We start from the raw sequence: 18,512 nt of genomic DNA on the forward strand, positions 1-18,512 counted from the left end.
CTGTCAAAGTATCCATTACAAACATAATATAGGGTTTCGTATACTGTAAACATACGTGACATTCACAGTGTTTACATCCACGAAGTTCACGTTGAAAATATTTCCTAGAATGTGGACGTATGTGAACGAACTTGTGAGTCACTGTGTATCGGGAGGAAGCAAGACAGACACAATACCTACGTCAAGCAACGACGGCCGAGGCTCGACACTTCAAAGCGATGCCGCTGGGGAAAGAAACACTGATGCAGCACGGAAAAATTCTTGTCATATTTGTCTGATCTTTATGAAGACAGTATCGCTGAATGGTTGAAATTCCTTCGATTGAAACGAGTGCAAACACGACGTAAATCGTGTATGTAATTTGGAGCAATCATACATCTTAGTTTTACTGCCTGCGTTCGGTTGATTGGTAATACATGAACACATGTCGTGTTTGGACTCGTTTTAATGGGAAAAATTTCAGCGACCCATTGGTAGATCCTATCTTCGTGCAAAGCAAGCGAAATTTTCTTTATTGCATGAGTATTTTTTTACTTTATCCTTGCCTGCTCAGATTAGGTTTCCTGATTAGTTGTCAATCAGACATACGTTTACGCTTTATCTGCGATCTTAACAGTTCTCAGAATGTGAATAATAATGCGTGATCACTGTTTCCAAGCATTCTCCGCGATGATGACATAAGTGTTTCGGTTCAAATCGTGCTACTGTAAGCGAGGAGTTATTTATTTCGTTGCCTAAAACGCAAAAATAAATGATTCTTATGCAGCTTCTTATTCGATTTCAATGTAGTCGATGATTAGGTTAGTTTATGTTTGGTTATTTTTGCAATGTAAATTTCACGAATCTGATTATTGGGGCATCCTAGTCTTATCTAATTAAAATAATTTTTTTTAAATAGAAAGATACAGGATTTATTTATTTTAACTGATCATAGAAACGAGATATTCCAGAATCGAAAGTAAGAAATTGAACGACAAAAGCGATTGATTTAATTAATTTCTGAATGACAGAACGCTTTATTTTTCTCCAAATGTCCGATTATTGGAGCACAGCTGCTCTACCGTAGAATATCTGTTTTATAATGGAAACGTTCATTAATCACTTGCATAAAAAGATTATATTGGAGAAGGTCCAATATAGATTTTTACGTTTGGGCTGCCCTACGTCAATCTTCGAACACGCTTACACACTTGCATTCAGACTTTTTAAACCTTTCGTGTCTCGAACGCCGACGTATCCTACATCTCGACTTGATTTTTGCTCCGTAAAGTTTTAAACGGTCGCATTAAATCTGAAATTGTGGCTGTTTTTAAATTGGCAGAGCCAAGATCTGTTTCAAGACTCTTGTTCAATAATAATTCCATAGCTCGAACTATTTAAACCACATCTTCGCAATTGTAAACAGATTCTATGACAACGTCGATTCTTTTGCAACAGATATCTTTACACATCGTCATAACTCAGTATTAATTATGTATGCTAAAAGGTGCCGTTAATAAAGTGATCTTATCCATTTTTTAACCATAGAAATTTTTTTATACCTCAATTTTTTAAATCAAATTCTCCCATAAATATTGGTAGGTCCGTAGCTTCTGAGTTTCAATATCGTTCAGAATATGTGACTGTATACATAACTTGTACTATCCTCGCCTCGTGAAGTCTATAAATAAACAGGAAAAACATTCTACAGGATGACAGAAATAAAAATAGTAATTATCTACCGTACGTCCGCGAGAAGATGGCTAGAGGTACGATAGAGGGGCTAAGGGGTTACTTAAGGGGTAGATTCGCTACACCTGACCCCACTTTGTCTACCATAGTCTCCACCTACAGGTTCTTGACCAGCACATGTCACGCGACCGATCTCCAATCCAGCCAATAGCGACAATGCGTGTCATGGGAGGTGGAACGATTGACTTCTGAACTAGAGTAGGGACTTAAATACCAATCAGATCCACATTCCTTTACATAGTCAACTTCTCGGGGACACACAGTAGTTAATACAGATACCAGAATGACAGAAAGCAGGGAAAATTAGCAAGTAGACATTTTTAATTTTTCCTATCGAATGTTGTATTTAATATAGAAAAGAAGCTTAATAAATTTGGAAGTGGGAGGTGGAACGATTGACTTCTGAACTAGAGTAGGGACTTAAATACCAATCAGATCCACATTCCTTTACATAGTCAACTTCTCGGGGACACACAGTAGTTAATATAGATACCAGAATGACAGAAAGCAGGGAAAATTAGCAAGTAGACATTTCTAATTTTTCCTATCGAATGTTGTATTTAATATAGAAAAGAAGCTTAATAAATTTGGAAGTCGTCTAGTGACTGGCACGTCTAGTAACTTTGTTGTTTGAAACCTTGCACAGGAACACATGCATACACTGTCAAATTTTTCGAGTTTATTATACAGAATGAGTCAATATTAATTATTATTTCAAATAACTCGTACCAGAAAGCGTTTTAAACGAATTTGTCTGTAAAATTTTTTGGTATTTGATATTTTCTGAGACATCGATGGGACTTTGAGTTTCGCCAAAGTCGATGTATCTTTTTTTTAATGTTGATAAAAAAAGAAATAGAAAAGTTGTGCCCATAAAGAGGAAGTACGACAGATCTAATGCAAATTCGACGCGTGAATCATAATCACGAGACAAAATTTTATGTACCATAATGAACCTAATGCTTTAATTTGATTTCCTTTTAATACTTCGCGAACGGTCCATTTAGGAAATCCAACATTAGTGGAGCATGGCGCGAACGGAGATGCTCGGATCTAATTCAATGACAGCTAAGACATTCGTTTTCACGGTCTCCACACTTCTGAGTTTCATGAAACAATTTTTCCTTTCTACGAATACGAAAACTAGCGCCAGCAACCATAAAGTAAAGCAAACCATAATATCTTACCGTCGTCGGAACCGGTTTTGATCGATTAGGACGTCGTTCGTGGAATTTAGTACAAACATCACGATAAGATAAATATCCATCGCCTGGAAGTAATGCAAACTCCACTTTATTTTGAGTAGCAAATGACATTACTTGAACTTACTGCTTGCGAGGAATTTCTTTGCTGTCATTAAAGAACAACAATACGATCTTGAACATAAATGCACTGTCAGCATTCAAAGTTAATAACTCAATAACGTTTTACTTTGTTGTTATGTGAGCAGTCAGTTCAAAAACACAGGAGTTCGGTTAACAAATTTAAATGTGACCTTTTCAGGGCTCTCTGAGATCATCTGAAGGTTAAATAATTATCGTCACGATATATCTTCTCTGGATTCTATACAAATTTTCTCTGAAACATTTTTGCTCATTTTCGGTACTAAGAGAAATTAATTTCTTGTGGGCATTTAAACTAAATTAAATTTGTTCTTCCCTGGAAATGGAAGATTATTAGGGTTGTAATCAGATCCTATCATCTTATATTACCGAATGAGCTTTTAATTATTATATTCAGAGGGTGGTTCTAAATGTAAAAATAAATTTTAAAAAGAAGGAATATTTTTCTATTTGAGATCTTGCTTTCGAAAAAACGCTGACTTCAGCATAAGTAGAAAACGAGATTAATGGATACATAATTATTTTGAAGAGGGTATTACAAATGTTACTTTTATTATAATGGTAAGTAATTACTGTAGACTCTTTTAACATAATATTCTACTCGAATACAAGAATAATTACTAGAAGTTTCAATTTAAGAAACTCTAGGTGATTCTCATATCCTGATAAGAAAGCAAAATAATCAAAAGTGAATTACAGTAACGAGAAACCATGCTCGTTTAAAACGTTCTTTCATACAGCAAATGACTTATTAGTTACTCGAAGTGATCATGTTACGAGACCCGTTCTGTGTGTTCAGCAATCACATTATTAAACTCGGGAATTGCTTCTACCGGTTAAATAAAAAATTACGACTTCTGAATGCTAAATTTGGTCGTGTCAAATACTTAATTACACTCGTTACTCGTTCAGTGACTGACTTTCACCTTCTTATTTCGAATTTTATTAGTTTTTCACGAATTACGTCGACCGTTGCTACGCTTTTTATTGATTCGTTTAGACCACTCTATGATTTAAAGGTATTAAAATGCATACTAGGCTCTTTTTCCATGTCCTAGTATACCTATTTTGCAATAAACGCGTCCAGTTATCCGTAACCATTAATACTAGCGAATGCATTTTTAATATTATTACAGAGTATTAAAAACTGGATCTTTCAATTTGCAATGCACTACCAAGTTATTTAAATTTTTTCCCCCACTATATAACTTTAATTACTTATTGTTTTTTGCATGGAACACGGCCACGAGAACCACGATCAACGCTCGATAAATCGCACTTACACTTACCTATTACGAATATTGTTCTATATAAAATATTTCACCGCCTAAGGATATTGCAATTACGAATTCTTTTTGTATTTGTCAACTTTCCCAGGCAATCTGATCGAGGAACGTTTTTTACCATTTTCGTAGCTGTTTACTTACCGAATTGAATTTCCATCGTTTCTCAACTAAACGATAAGTTTTCTCAGACACTGATGTTACGTATCATATGTTAAATATTTATATAACACGAATAATTAAAAACTTTCCTAGAAAACTAGTTTACCAGACGCTGCTTCGCAGGAAGCTATCACAATTTTCTGTGCCTACTCGCTTCTGAAGCATGTAAGGTGTGCTGCAACTCGACGCCATTACACTCCTTTTTGCAGGACTATGTTGAGTTCCTCGTTTATTCGCCTTGTTTATTTTCATTGCAAGTTACACAGCAGCTCTTTGCACATTTTTCTCTGAAGGAGAAGCCACAATAATTACTAGTACTAAAGTGTTGGCTACAGGATGACTTTGAACTTGTTATACCATACGTAACTATTAAAAGTTACATTAAACTCGAGACAAATTTAAATAATCCTTATCCCGTTTATCAGCGAAGAAAAACCGGAGGAAAAACTTGTTTGTTTTACGATTCTACGTTCATGTTTCAAGTTTAAGTATTTAATCTGAGATGATCGAGTAGTTACGCTCTAGATCAGTTCGTTCACTCAACCAACTTTTACTGTAGCTTGCAACAGTGGAAATTGAATATAAGGAGATGTCAGTTCTTCCATTTATCCAACTTTTACTCTAGCTTGCAATGGTCAAAATTGCATATAAAATGTCAATTCGTCCATTTGTTAAAACTTTTACTGTAGTTTACAACAGTGGAAATTGAATATAAGGAGATGTCAGTTCTTCCATTTATCCAACTTTTACTCTAGCTTGCAATGGTCAAAATTGCATATAAAATGTCAATTCGTCCATTTGTTAAAACTTTTACTGTAGTTTACAACAGTGGAAATTGAATATAAGGAGATGTCAGTTCTTCCATTTATCCAATTTTTACTGTAGCTTACAATGCTCGAAATTGTATATAAGATGTCAGCCTTTCCATTCATCCAAGTTTTACTGTTCCTTACAACGGTCAAAAGTGCATATAAAATTGTATATAAAAAGGAGTCACTGCAACCAATAGTATTCACATTCCTCAGCCTCGACTTCTTTCCAGCTTCGAACAGTAGTCCCAGACGCAAGAAAACGATGATGAGTGATATCCAGCAGAAATCTGTGCAGTTTGGTAGGCTTCGTTCACAGCCAGGGATGCCTGACCGGAATTATTGCTCGGTGGTCACGGTCAGTGATATCTTTTGTCAACGTGGCACGCCTGGCATCGTTTCAGCGATGGATCTAGTGACGCGGAACCTGATCGGATGCACGCATCGCGGAAGACACGAGAGAAAGGGAAATCTCGTGGTACAGCGATCGGTTGTGCTTGGCTACCGATCAGTGAGCTTTGGCTGGCTGGATGGAGATGACCAATGGGCGGAGCTGGTCGGTTAAGTGGTCCTATGCCTTTTCCTATTGCTCCAATCGCAATGCGTTTCTCTCGAATTGGTTTTGGTGGAGGCGTGGTCGATCCAACCGAGAAGAAAGAACTGTGCTCCAACGCGTCTCTTCTCGGATCGGTTTCGATATAGGTGAGCTCCAATCCCTCACCTTGGGATCGAGGAACAGAGAAAGAACTGTGATCAATTCCTACACGATGCTCTTGGATCGACTCGAGATGCGGTTCCCAAACCAGAACGAGGGATTTGGCAGTTTGTTGTTTCGTGATCGCTTATCTGGTCCGTGGCAGTTGACGGGCTGTCATCGCTGGGACCGATCCTCGTGTGGCGGCCCCGGTGGTCGTCCTATCTTCGCGATCACGCGTTCCTCTCGCGGACAGGCACCGAAATTAAGCATGTGCGTGATCATCATGCGTGCTCGTGGGCTGTTGCGTCTACCAGGCGGTCGCGTTGCGTTCGATGGGATATCGGTGCCTCGCGAGCATTGCAAATATTGTATACAGAGGGTGGTTCAAAATGTAAAAATAAATTTAAGAAAGGCCTTGTTTTCGAAAAAACATTGCACGTTTGTGGAGTATAGACTTCAACAAGAGTGGAAAACGAGATTAATGGATGTATGATTTTTTTAAGGGGGTGTTACAGGTGTTACTTTTGTTATATAACGTTCGTTCCATCTTGTGATACACGGATCCTTCGTTTCCATAACAGGGTGTTCTGCTACTGGTATGTTAGGCTAGCTTTCTGAGAGTTTCAATGGGACTTGCACCCTCGCCGGAAGTCATCCTGGTGTCTCGAAGTTGCTTAGTGTCTTCCTTAAGAAGCTTAACATTTTGACTGCTATGACAGAATTTTCTATTTTCTACTTTAGACTTTTAAATTATTTCTTTTCTGTTTTAAGTTCAATTTCACACTTTGATTCCCAGGTCAGCCACATTTGAGTGACAGGATTTTCCACTATGAAACTAGAGAAATTAATTCTCAAGTTAAGATGTCGAGGGAAATGAATTTGGACAGGATTTGTGAATTCTAGCAAGCTCACAAAAATAAATACCGATACAAATTTTAGATTACTAAAATCGAAATTGTAGGGATGAAAATCTGCCAATGAACGTGTTAAAGAAAGTATTCTTATGATTTTCATTGCCTTTTGATAAGAGACTACGATGGACCCAGAACATATTCTGATAGATATTAGACATTTTAAGGAGTATGTGTGAATATAGAAATTGTTTAAGCTTATTTAATCTACCACTGCAAGATTTATCGACCCTGTGCCTGAAACGAATATATAATATTATGGTTGTACCCGAGCCTGGGTTCGGGATGGTCACTGATTGGGTCGAGTCAGGTTGGGCTACCGAATGTTTGTTATGTTCGCGTAACCGGAATTTCGGGTGCCGTTGCCTTAATTAATTGTTTCGTTCTTACTTCGAACATTGCCCTTCGCCAAATCCCTATCGAGATTGGACCAACATCTCCCAGTAGTAACAGTCCCTTCAACGTCAGACTCTCGCCTAATCTTATACCAAAATCGTCCAATTTTTAAACGATCACGACACCCACGATATTTGATATTTTTCATTGCATTATCTTTTATTCTTTCGAGCTGACTTTGTAGAGCTTTTTAAAAATATTACCTAATGATAATTCCCTTCCGTTGGAAGAGTGTATCAGTATAATCTTGCATTATCGTATCGCTATCTTCCCACATTACCTGACATGTAACATTTTAATAATGTAGTAGCAGTTTGATTAATTTGGACAGTTTATATGTACGTTTACGCTCTACAATGTATTCGAGATTACTGAATAAGATGATCGCGCTATATGTATCAACGGTGCTTATATTATTCAGTAGTATAAAATTAGTGCTGTTAGTATCGTGGCTTCTTCATTCAGCTTTTATTCACACGTATCCGACCTATGGTCTGGTTTCTTTTTCTTCTTTTCTTTATCGTTTATTGCATTAGAGTCAGCGTTTGGAATTTTGCAAATTCCTGCTCAAGCATTTTCCGTTAAAACTGTCTTTGTATGTCTCGAGTTTTTTATCCCACAGAAGCCTGGCTTTCACCGAATTTATTAAAAATTTCTCGTTAGTTAATAGTCGATATAAACAGATACGATACTGTGTTAGAAAGTACATGATTCTATTAAAAGAAAACAAAGTTGATGTAATTGATGAATAATTTCGAAGATAGTTTCGATTAGGATCGATTCAAATGGAACGCTTAGTATGAATCGTCGTACACGATCAAATCACAAAATTCGAAAGTGTAAGACAATGCATAATCATACCAGATAATAATATAACGTAACATTTAAATTTGTTCATGTATTATATAATATAATACATATGTGCCCGTATCGAGTCCTAATTAATAAAATGTTATTCCCCAAGGTCGGATATAATTATATCATATCTTGATGACTGGTGAGAAACAAAATATATTATGATGGAAGTTTAAGTAACATATAATTACATATATGAATTCATATCTAATCATTAGACAGCAAATATTTATACAAATGTATATTTTGTAAATAAAGGAACAAAATACATATTTATGTTTAAGTACAGTTGCAAGGATATACAGGGTGTTCGACCACCCCTGGGAAAAATTTTAATGGGGGATTCTAGAGGCCAAAATAAGACGAAAATCAAGAATACCAATTTGTTGATGAAGGCTTCATTGAAGAGTTATTAACGTTTAAAGTTCCGACCGTACTGAATTTTTTTCTCGAAAATGCGCAGGATTTTGTGGGTACGTCTATTCACCGAAAATGATTGTAATTGACCCCCGCAACTGAAAATAATTTTTTCAGAACGATTTGAAACTTTTCAATTTCGCCGAAAAATTTAGGCACCTACCCTTGTCGATTTTTCTTAAAAATTCCTTTTTCATTTTTAGTAATTTTGTTTGACGCCCTACAGAAAAGTTGTCTAATACTTTTTTTGTAGGTACCTATGAGCTCTACTTCAGAAAAAAGTTTCATTGAAATATATTCACAATTGTAGGAGTTATGGCTGTTTGAAAATTGGACCATTTTTATAGGGTTTTTCTCATTTTGCGGGGTCAAGGACCAACTTTTCGAATATTTTTATAATTTCTATATATTCTACACTAAAATACGCGTCGTTTGCTTGTTTAAACATTAAAATCGTCCAATCCGTTCAGAAGTTATGACGTTTTAAAGATTCCCATGAAAATTCGGACAGACATTTCTGGCCAGAAATTATATTTTCGGTAAGGAATTTTTTTCTCGAAACTGAGTAGGATTTCGGGGGTATGTCTGTTGACCAAAAATGCTTGCAATTGACCCCTGCAACTAAAAATAATTTTTCCAAGACGATTCGAAAGTCTTTTTTTTCACCGAAAACTTTCAGCACTTACTCGAATTTTTTTCTCGAAAGTGGGTAGGATTTCGGAAGTATGTGTATTCACCAAAAATGATTGTAATTGAGCCCCGCAACCGAAAATAATTTTTCCAGAACGATTTGAAATTTTTGAATTTAATTGTTAATAACTTTTTAACGAAGCCTCCATCAACAAATTGGTATTCTTGCTTTTCGTCTTATTTTGGCCTCTAGAATCTTCTATTAAAATTTTTCCCAGGGGTGGCCGAACACCTTGTATGTGTAAACCGTGCTTTTGTGAAATATTTATCTCGTCACATGGATTGTTTATCGGTAAACTCTGGTATAATTATATAGCTTCGATAACAATAATGTCTAGTCAAAATCAATTACGCACAAAACATGTTTTCATAATACTCTTCCGGGCTAAAAGATAGCACAACGGTAAATTATTGAAATTTCTATATTTATGTTTGAAGTTTCATATTTAATAATATGCGTATACGTTTACCTCAAGAAACACAATAAAATATGTCATTAATAATTATTCAAATGGCAATCAAATCGCCATTGTGTGAATACTAAATAATATGTTGAACCTTCATTATTTTTTATAATAACTTAAATTTGTTCTTCCTTAGAATGGAAGATTATTAGGGTTGTAATCGTAGTTAAAAGTTGGTCTTAGTGTTCAATACTACTGAACAACACCAATGATCGAGTTTTATTTTTTTAATTATTACATACCGAGTACGATTTTGCAATGTAAAAATAAGTAGAAAAAATGAATAACATTCTTTTGTTGGTAGCCTTGTTTTCGAAAAAATCGATATTGCAAATGTACAGGGTGTGCGAGCAATAGAATACGAATTAAACTTCAGCGCAAGTAGAACAAATAGATAAATGGTCAGACGCGTCAGCCCAATCGTACTGAATTCCACTTGTTCCAGACATTATTTTCATATTATCTCAAAAACGAAGGCTCGAACGAACAAATATTATTCTTGCATTTCGACTGATTTTTGCACATAGAATCAACCTCTGGTCGATATATTCGCAATATTATCAATATGGTCATTTTATCGTTATGGTTACAAGGCGAGTATATCGGTGTTTATTTTGTACAGAGACCATGTTCTTTCGTTCTTGTTTCCACAATAGAAATATTAACATAAGAAATCACATATTGATCATGGATTCAGATCCAAAGCTGTACGAAAATAAAGCAAAGTTACTTATTACATTTGTAATATTCTTCTCCAACGTATTTCAGAATATATGCAATATGTAAAGTAAAATAGACTCTGTTCTTTGAACGATCCGACTCAAAAGCGCCGCTGAAAGAGAACAATGAATAGAATATAACACTGGAAATGAGCAAAATACAGCAATAAGCTGATGCCTTATCGTCGGTAGTTTGAAATTCGCTACGCGCCACTGAAGCATTAAAACGGTGTCGTACTTGCGTAGATGCACCGATACGAATGCAAATTCAAATTCTGTATAGTTTTCTTTTATATTCTCGCGAAGGTAATATAATATCGAATTCCAAAATTTGTTCCCGAGATTTATCTTAATTGTTTAACGCATAATTTATTCTTCCTCGATCCCACCGTACGCAAAGGATAATCTTTTCTCGATGAAGGGTGGCTTTTCTGATTAAAGTTTCATCAGATTTCTTTAATATAATTTTTACTACATTAATAAAATGAAAGACGATACTATCGTTACGTTATTCAAGTATCGATCAAAGCCCCCGCAATTACGCGAAAATAACAAATTGGTCTTCGATAGAACGTCTTGAAAAAGCTTGAAGGATAAAGAGCGGAAGCGTTATTAGCATTATGAAAAATCGAGCCGCCTATCAGCGACGTTGCAATAAAACTATTAAACGAATTGGTTTCAGGTCACTCGGCGCGAACTGAATCGTCGTGCCAGCGACGAGGACACACGGGACTACAATGGTAATTGATAATTGACCGGTCGAAAGAAACAGGAACTCGCTGACATCGTTTCGATCGTTAACGCGGCATGACGTGGCGTGGTAGTTACGATATCGAGGGAAAAGAGGAAATGTGATGAGAGGATGCGACAGGAGACAGTGCTCGCTGAGAAGAGACGGCGATGACGATCTGAAAACGATATTCTCGGTTTCTGTTTGCGAAGATCGAGGTGACGAACAGAAGAGGGAAATATGCCTCGACCGTCGAGGGACACTTACGGCGACCAAAAGCCACCCTATTCTTACATTTCGTTGACCGCGATGGCCATCTGGTCGTCGAGGGATAAGATGCTGCCTCTGGCCGAGATCTACAAGTTCATCGCTGATCGGTTCCCCTATTATCGCAAGGACACACGCAGATGGCAGAATTCTCTGAGGCACAACTTGTCTTTCAACGATTGCTTCATCAAGGTTGGTACTTATTTTCAGACATTCTTCCGAGTGGCTCCGTTGGTCGACAGGGATGCAATTTTGGAAATGCAGAGATGGAACGTGGAGCCAAAATATAAAACCTTAGCTCTGAGAAATCACATTTTAATAGAAATGACCATTTTGATGACTGCGTATTCCATGCAAAGACTATGGCGAGTTTCAACCTCACAAAAGCTCTCTAACCGTTTTTCATAGCTCGTAGATATCTCTATATACTTCTTTGTTGTCCTTTGAAACATTCGTTGCAATCTATTTTTTAACCCTTTGCACTCGGAGACTTTTCTTCGACCACCTACCATTAATAAACTTTCTTACAAAATAGATAGTAAATACTCTAAGCAAACATATCTTCTTTTTTAATTTTCCGCTTATGTATTTTGTTCTACGAGACGTCGTAGTAATTCTTCTTCGACCCGCAGCCATTTTTTTGCCGAAGGTTGTCGTATAAAATCCATTTCTTATCTCCAATTATCAAATTCTTTAGAAAACAAATATTAACGCAGTCAAGAAAGTTCCATTCAGTAAATCAGTGTGGAATATTATACTTCGAGCTTCGAAACAAGTGTTTATAAATTGTTAATGTTGGTGTGTTTAAAATTTTTGTTTTTATTTTTGTTAAATTAAGAATTTTATCCTTGTTTTATGGGATGACTTGATACATCAATATAACAAACATATCTTCTTTTTTAATTTTTCGCTTATATATTGTCCTATATAATCATTTAAAAAAAATAATATCGTTGTGTTCGCTTAGAGTGTACATCCAAATTCTTTGCTGGATGTCTCTTCAAAGGGGACAGTCGAATGCAAAGGGTTAATTATGAATTTAATTTGGTGAACTAACTATTGCTTTCGAAAACGAGTCGTTGATCGATATGATACAAACAGTTTAAGCTTTTTATATTGATATTATGGCCAAAGTGAGGTACACGATGATGCTAGAAATATTATTATAAGGCATTATAAAGGTAGAGTTATAAATGAACCTGAACAAACATAGTAGCTTAAATGGATGCTGACATGGGCGAGCGAAGCAGTAAAATCACGTACACGCGACAGCGGCCGTTAAAGCGTTAAAATAAGGATGTTAGGAATATTATTATAAGGAATTATAAACATAGGGATACCATAACGAGTATACGGGATGAAACTCGATGCTGAACAAACATAATAAGTTAAATGGATGCTGACTGAAACAAGAAAATTACGTACAAGTGTCAGCGGCCGTCAAAGTGTTAATTACAAGCTTCTGCTAGACTCGGAATATTTATGATCGGTTCATATTAAACAGTAATATATAACTAAAATCGAGGATAATTTGTGTTGTGATTGTTGACAGAGATAGAAAAACAGTATAAAATTCCATATTAATATTGCAAAAGGACTAATATTTTCCTGAATAGAAATTTTATATTTTGGATCCATCCTCTCACCTGTACACTTTAAAAATTTCATATCGATCGGCCATAGGTGACTTTCGGATGTCTATTCGCGAATTATATTTTAATTTGGACTTTTCAGCTACCAACCGTCGGATAATAAATTTTTATTAAATCTGTGGTAATTTTTTAGTCGAAGTTGCTCCGATCTTTGACAAATTTTTCACCAACTTCAGCGAACATTCTCAGAGGATTACACGAGTTTCCACACGGCAAGTTTCCCGATCTCACACTCGTTCTAAGAGCACTGAACGCGGCCACGTTTAAGCAGATAGCTAATCGCTTGTCGTAAATACATTTTATCTCTTTGACGGTTCGAGCGAGACTGATAATTAGAAATAGAAGCATAAAGAGGGAGCATTGATAATATCAAGATACACGGCAAAATCATTCTTTTCCGCTTAGTAACCATACGATTCGAGCGTAGATAAATAAAGTGGAGACATGATTAATAGATTTTAATTACCATTCTACGATCCAAATTATTCGCACGCAGCGCGGTAAAAGCGCAAGCAGGATGAAACAAATTACGTTACACACTTTTCGTTCCAGAATTTCAACCATAATTGATAATTTGTTGTGGTCTAAAAATAATACCGTTGATGTTAGGTTTCAGCTACCGTTCGCATTTTATAGTACATTATAAATGCCGAGTGTTCTCTCCAACGTGAAAGGCGAAGGTTATTGTTAAACATTTTATTCAGGTTTTACAAAATTTATTGATTCACAAATCGTAGTTATCGTCGTTTAATTGTGTATTTTGTAATGTTACCAGTAGCGGGGATCAGTGGACTCCTATTACACGAAAGTACCCGATTATTTGAACTGTTTGTCCCCCGTCGGGTTTTATAAATCGAGTTTCACTGTAATGTCTGCGTTTGTCTGACTTGCAAGTCACACTTATTTACTAGTTACGTGTCCGCGAAACAAAATGGTGCACACACCGGACGACGCAGCAATAGTGAGGCGACGATAGTGAACAGTGAAAAGTGATCAAGTTTGTATAAAGATCGTAGAACTGATGTTAAAGTTGAAAGATTATAGAATGGGAGAAAAATATAGGCGAAACAGCAAAAACAATATTTGATTGTGAAAATTGACATTCATATTGGTTTTACCAAAAAGAGGAGGTTCACTTTTGGGTGGATGGTTTTACTCAATCAATAGTCCAACGACCCTTTTGCTGATAAAAAGCTATTGCCTAGTTTTTTGGATGATATAGTCATTGGCTCTTATTTTCTTCAAAATGGAGAAGGTACAAATCCCAGTAAATTTTAAAATACATTAATAAACATTAATACGAATAGGATCAAGATTCAAATTTGTCGAATTTGCAATAAAGTAAAACAACGAGTACATTATCTTTTTAGATTCTATCACAGAAGTAAAATTTGTTTGTCATTTCACCATCAAAGTAATCAATATGTTTGATTAAATTCCTATCCAAAGTATAAATTCCACTAGATTTTTAAACAAAATAATAACCATTAATAGGAGTAGGACTATGCAAGATCCAAATTGGAGAACTTGTAAGGAACGAGTGAGCTAGAGATTCTATTGCTTCGAAGGACCTGGCTAGAAACATTCTCTTGTCTTCTCCGTTCTGTGTGGTTGTGCGGCCCTTTTTTACACGGTATTTTGGCGCATGCGCGAACCCTCGATACCAGACGCAAGCGCATTTATTATTGGTGTGAAGCCTCGTTACCAGACGCCTAGGCCCTCTCGCAGCCGTCGCATTGGCGTAAGCGAGATAATCATAAGCGTAACTATTAATTATTTATACGAGTGAATTCATTTGGTGTACTGGAACTAAATTACAATAGTAATGTTAGTAATAACGACAGTAATAATGGCTAATAAAACTGATAATAGTAGAATAATTGCATAGGGGAGTGATGGCTCGTGGGTTCGCCATAGTAGCAGTAACTTCGATTATATTAGTCATTTATGTAAACACTTCGAGGGTTCGAGTAAACGGGTGTTGCACCGGATCCCTCGTTCACAGAAGTTTCATCCTAATCACCTTCCATTGTATTGCTTAGGAAGATAGAAAAAAAGTACCCCAATATCGATCATTCAAAGCTTTTTTACTATAACACGAGCTAAAGTCGGCAAAATCTAAATTTTTAAACAGTAATTTGTAGTATGAATGGGACTCGATTAAAAAAGGCAAGTCGTCTTTTGTAAATTAAGTAGCAAGTGGCAAATAAAATCAGTCATCTGTGGATCAAGTTATTTTTACAAACCCGAAGATCTCTGGGGCTCGACCCGTTACAAGTTTCGGATAATTCTCGATCGAGATTGTCTTTTTACTTGAGGCCTTCTCACCGTGAATCAACCGAGAGTAATTTGCATCTTAAATTTCCCATAGCCCCTTACGGCACAGTTTCGCATCGCGGTATTCCTGTGTCAGCGTAATTAATTCTGATTGTATGGAGAATAACTAACGACACAGTGTACCGGTGTTGGAAACGTCATACGAATTTACAAGTTCTTTAATCACACGCCTGGAACTGTCCACCTTGCTCAAAATTTGAGCAATTTTCGTTACAACGCAAGAGATCAACATTTTTATGATACTTCGTTGGTCTGTAGTTTACACGAGCAAATTTTCGTGAAAATCTATTGATATTGCACAAAAAAGAAACGTTATAAAATATATGAACTTTGAACAGTCAATAAAATATTGAAACATACGTTATTTGAAAGTCATATTATTGTTTTTTAACATTTTTATAGTATGTTGTCTGACACGTTATCACGATGAAAGATCACTTTGTTTCTATTCAGAGATCCTGGATGATTTCATTACTCGATCGCGTCTTAAAATACAAAGCACAAAATACTTTCATCATCCCAGAAAACGCATAAAAGAACTTAACGAGGATGTAAACCTGTCATGGGACGTCGTTGTAGTAATTCTTCTTCGTACCACAGCCATTTTTTCGCCGAAGGTTGTCGTATAAAATCCATTTCTTATATCCAATTATTAAATTCTTTAAAAAACGATTTTATTATATGCAAATAAAAATATTAACGCAGTCATCAAGAAGGTTCCATTCAGTAAATCAGCGTGGAATATTATACTTCGAGCTTCGAAACAAGTGTTTATGAATTGTCGATGTTGGTATGTTTAAAATTTTGTTTTTATTTTTGCTAAATTACGAATTTTATCCTTGTTTTATAGGATGATTTAGTATTTTATTTGACCTGCAAAAATGCGTAATCTTCGCGTGCAGACATTTTTCCTGCATCTAATAATACCCAAAATATGGGACTAAATAACTTTTTCCAATGATATTAAGGTTCGTTAACGACTATTAATTTTTCTCTACGTCCGTAGACAAACTTCTCAGCAAAATAAAAATGATTACCAAAACCTAAAACGAAAGTCCACGAAGTTTCAATATTTTAATCACAATAAAAGTAAACTTCGTATACAAACATCTAATACCATCCAAGATATGAAGCCAAATAACGTTTTTCACCGATATTGAGGTCCTTTAACGACCATATTAATTTCTCTCCACGTCCATAGACAAACTTCTAAGCAAAATCAAAATGATTACCAAGACCGTAAACGTAAGTCCATTTTCTTTAAATGTTTACAAATTGTCGATGTTGCTATGATTAAAATATTGTTGTCACTTTTGCTAAATTACGAATTTTATCCTTGTTTTATGGGATGATTTAATCTTTTATTTGTCCTGCAAAAATGCCTAATCTTCGCATGCAAACATTTTTCTTGCATCTAATAGTATGCAAGATATGGAACTAATCATTTTTTCCACCGATTATGAAGTTCTATAATGATCATATTAATTACTCTCCACGTCAATAGACAAACTTCCCAGCAAAATAAAAATGATTACCGAGAAAATCCACCAAGTTTCAATATTTTAATCACTCTAAAAGTAATCTTCGTATACAAACATCTAATACCATCCAAGATATGAAACCGAATAACTTTTTCCTGTGATATTACGGTTCATTAACGACCGTATTAATTTGTCCACGTCCGACGAAGCGAGCCCCTTAGCAAACTAAGAGTGATTAGCAAGGCCGTAAATGATCGTACCTAAAAACTTGCTGGTTCCAGGTACCACGGGGTCCCCATCGTCCCGGGAAAGGCGCTTATTGGGCGCTGCATCCAGCGGCCCTCTCGATGTTCGAGAACGGTTCGCTCCTGCGACGTCGGAAGCGTTTCAAGCTGCACAAACCCGACAAAGAGCTTCTAAAATCTGAACTGCAAGCGTTGGCTTCCGCGATGCCGCCTCCCCACTCGGAATCGTCTCCGGTTCTGTCGATAAACCCGAGCGTCCAGACGAGCAGCCTGACCGTCGCGAATCTCCATCGTCTTCGGGACGATCTGCTGCGATGGGAGCTCCAGGAGCGCCGTTTAACCATGGCTTCCGGCGGCAACAACACGCTGGGGTTCCCCGCGCCGGAAGCTGGCTCCAGTTATTACCTTCTGTCGCCAGAGGTCAGGCAGAGACTCGCCGGGACCGACGAGATCCTACGCGGCTACGAGAGCAACCTTCTGCAGACGAGGAACTGGAGTTTCCCCGGGTTCCAGGTCTCGCCGTACGTTTCCCAGCTGTCGTACTTCCAGACGGAGATCCCCGAGGGCAGGCAGCTCTGTTCCGGCGCGACGGAGACCGGCGTCGCGGACAAAACCGAGAGTTCCAGGCCATTTCTGAACATCGGCGAAGGTTCAGGCGTGGAGGTAGCTGACGGAAAGATCGGTTCGTGCATCGCGTTGGACGCCGGTATCTCGAGTCAGACGACGGTGCAACCCCAACAGACCAAGAAGAAGAAACCGTTCACCATCGAGAACATCATAGCGCCCGACGACGAGCAGATCTCCAGGAACCTGGAGGACGGGAAGAGAAGCCATCTTTTGGTGCCGCGGCCGCTGTACGCTGGCGGTTTTCCGTTCGGTTTGTCCACGACGAAGGTGTCCTACGAGACAGCGACCTGAATCCGATCGAGAACAGTGCGTTCCGTGGACACGGGGCACGTAACACGAACGGGAACTCGAACGGTGGGCTCCGACGACGCGATTAGGTGCAGGGGATAGTGATCGTTTAATCGTTCGTTTCACTCGGTTTCTTCTTTTATTTGGTTACTTTTTGTCGCGAGGCTCGATAGTGGAAGAGGATCAGTGGACGAGGCTTCCGGTAAATAGTTATGTTCCGTCGCTGACTCGACGACCGGGAGGGTCTTGATCGAAACTCCAGGCTATTTCGACAGTTTATACCGTAATCATGATTCAATGGTGATCTGCTTCGAGGGAAGGAATCGGTCGAGACGTGCATCGAGAAACGGAGAACGGACATCTTGGCTGACGATGGTTTACTTTTTGCTGTTGGTAATGGTTACCTTT

General features: G+C 37.3%; 1 protein-coding gene across 1 annotated transcript; it reads left to right on the forward strand.

Moving 5' to 3' along the window:
• The first annotated feature begins 11,447 nt into the window (after window positions 1–11,447).
• Window positions 11,448–18,107, forward strand: LOC143350880 (uncharacterized). The gene is made up of 2 exons (XM_076782775.1): window positions 11,448–11,666; window positions 17,226–18,107. Exons 1-2 carry the CDS (start codon window positions 11,448–11,450, stop codon window positions 18,105–18,107), a joined length of 1,101 nt encoding a protein of 366 aa, XP_076638890.1.
• Window positions 18,108–18,512: the final 405 nt, after the last annotated feature.

Source organism: Colletes latitarsis, chromosome 2 (genome assembly GCF_051014445.1).
Source record: "Colletes latitarsis isolate SP2378_abdomen chromosome 2, iyColLati1, whole genome shotgun sequence".
Lineage (NCBI taxonomy): Eukaryota > Metazoa > Arthropoda > Insecta > Hymenoptera > Colletidae > Colletes > Colletes latitarsis.

Bases quoted from the DNA above. Each gene is read 5' to 3' on its own strand.
- LOC143350880 (XM_076782775.1), top strand. From the start codon at position 11,448: ATGCCTCGACCGTCGAGGGACACTTACGGCGACCAAAAGCCACCCTAT. The intron at 11,667-17,225 runs GTTGGTACTTAT...TGCTGGTTCCAG, and splicing joins TCAACGATTGCTTCATCAAG to GTACCACGGGGTCCCCATCG.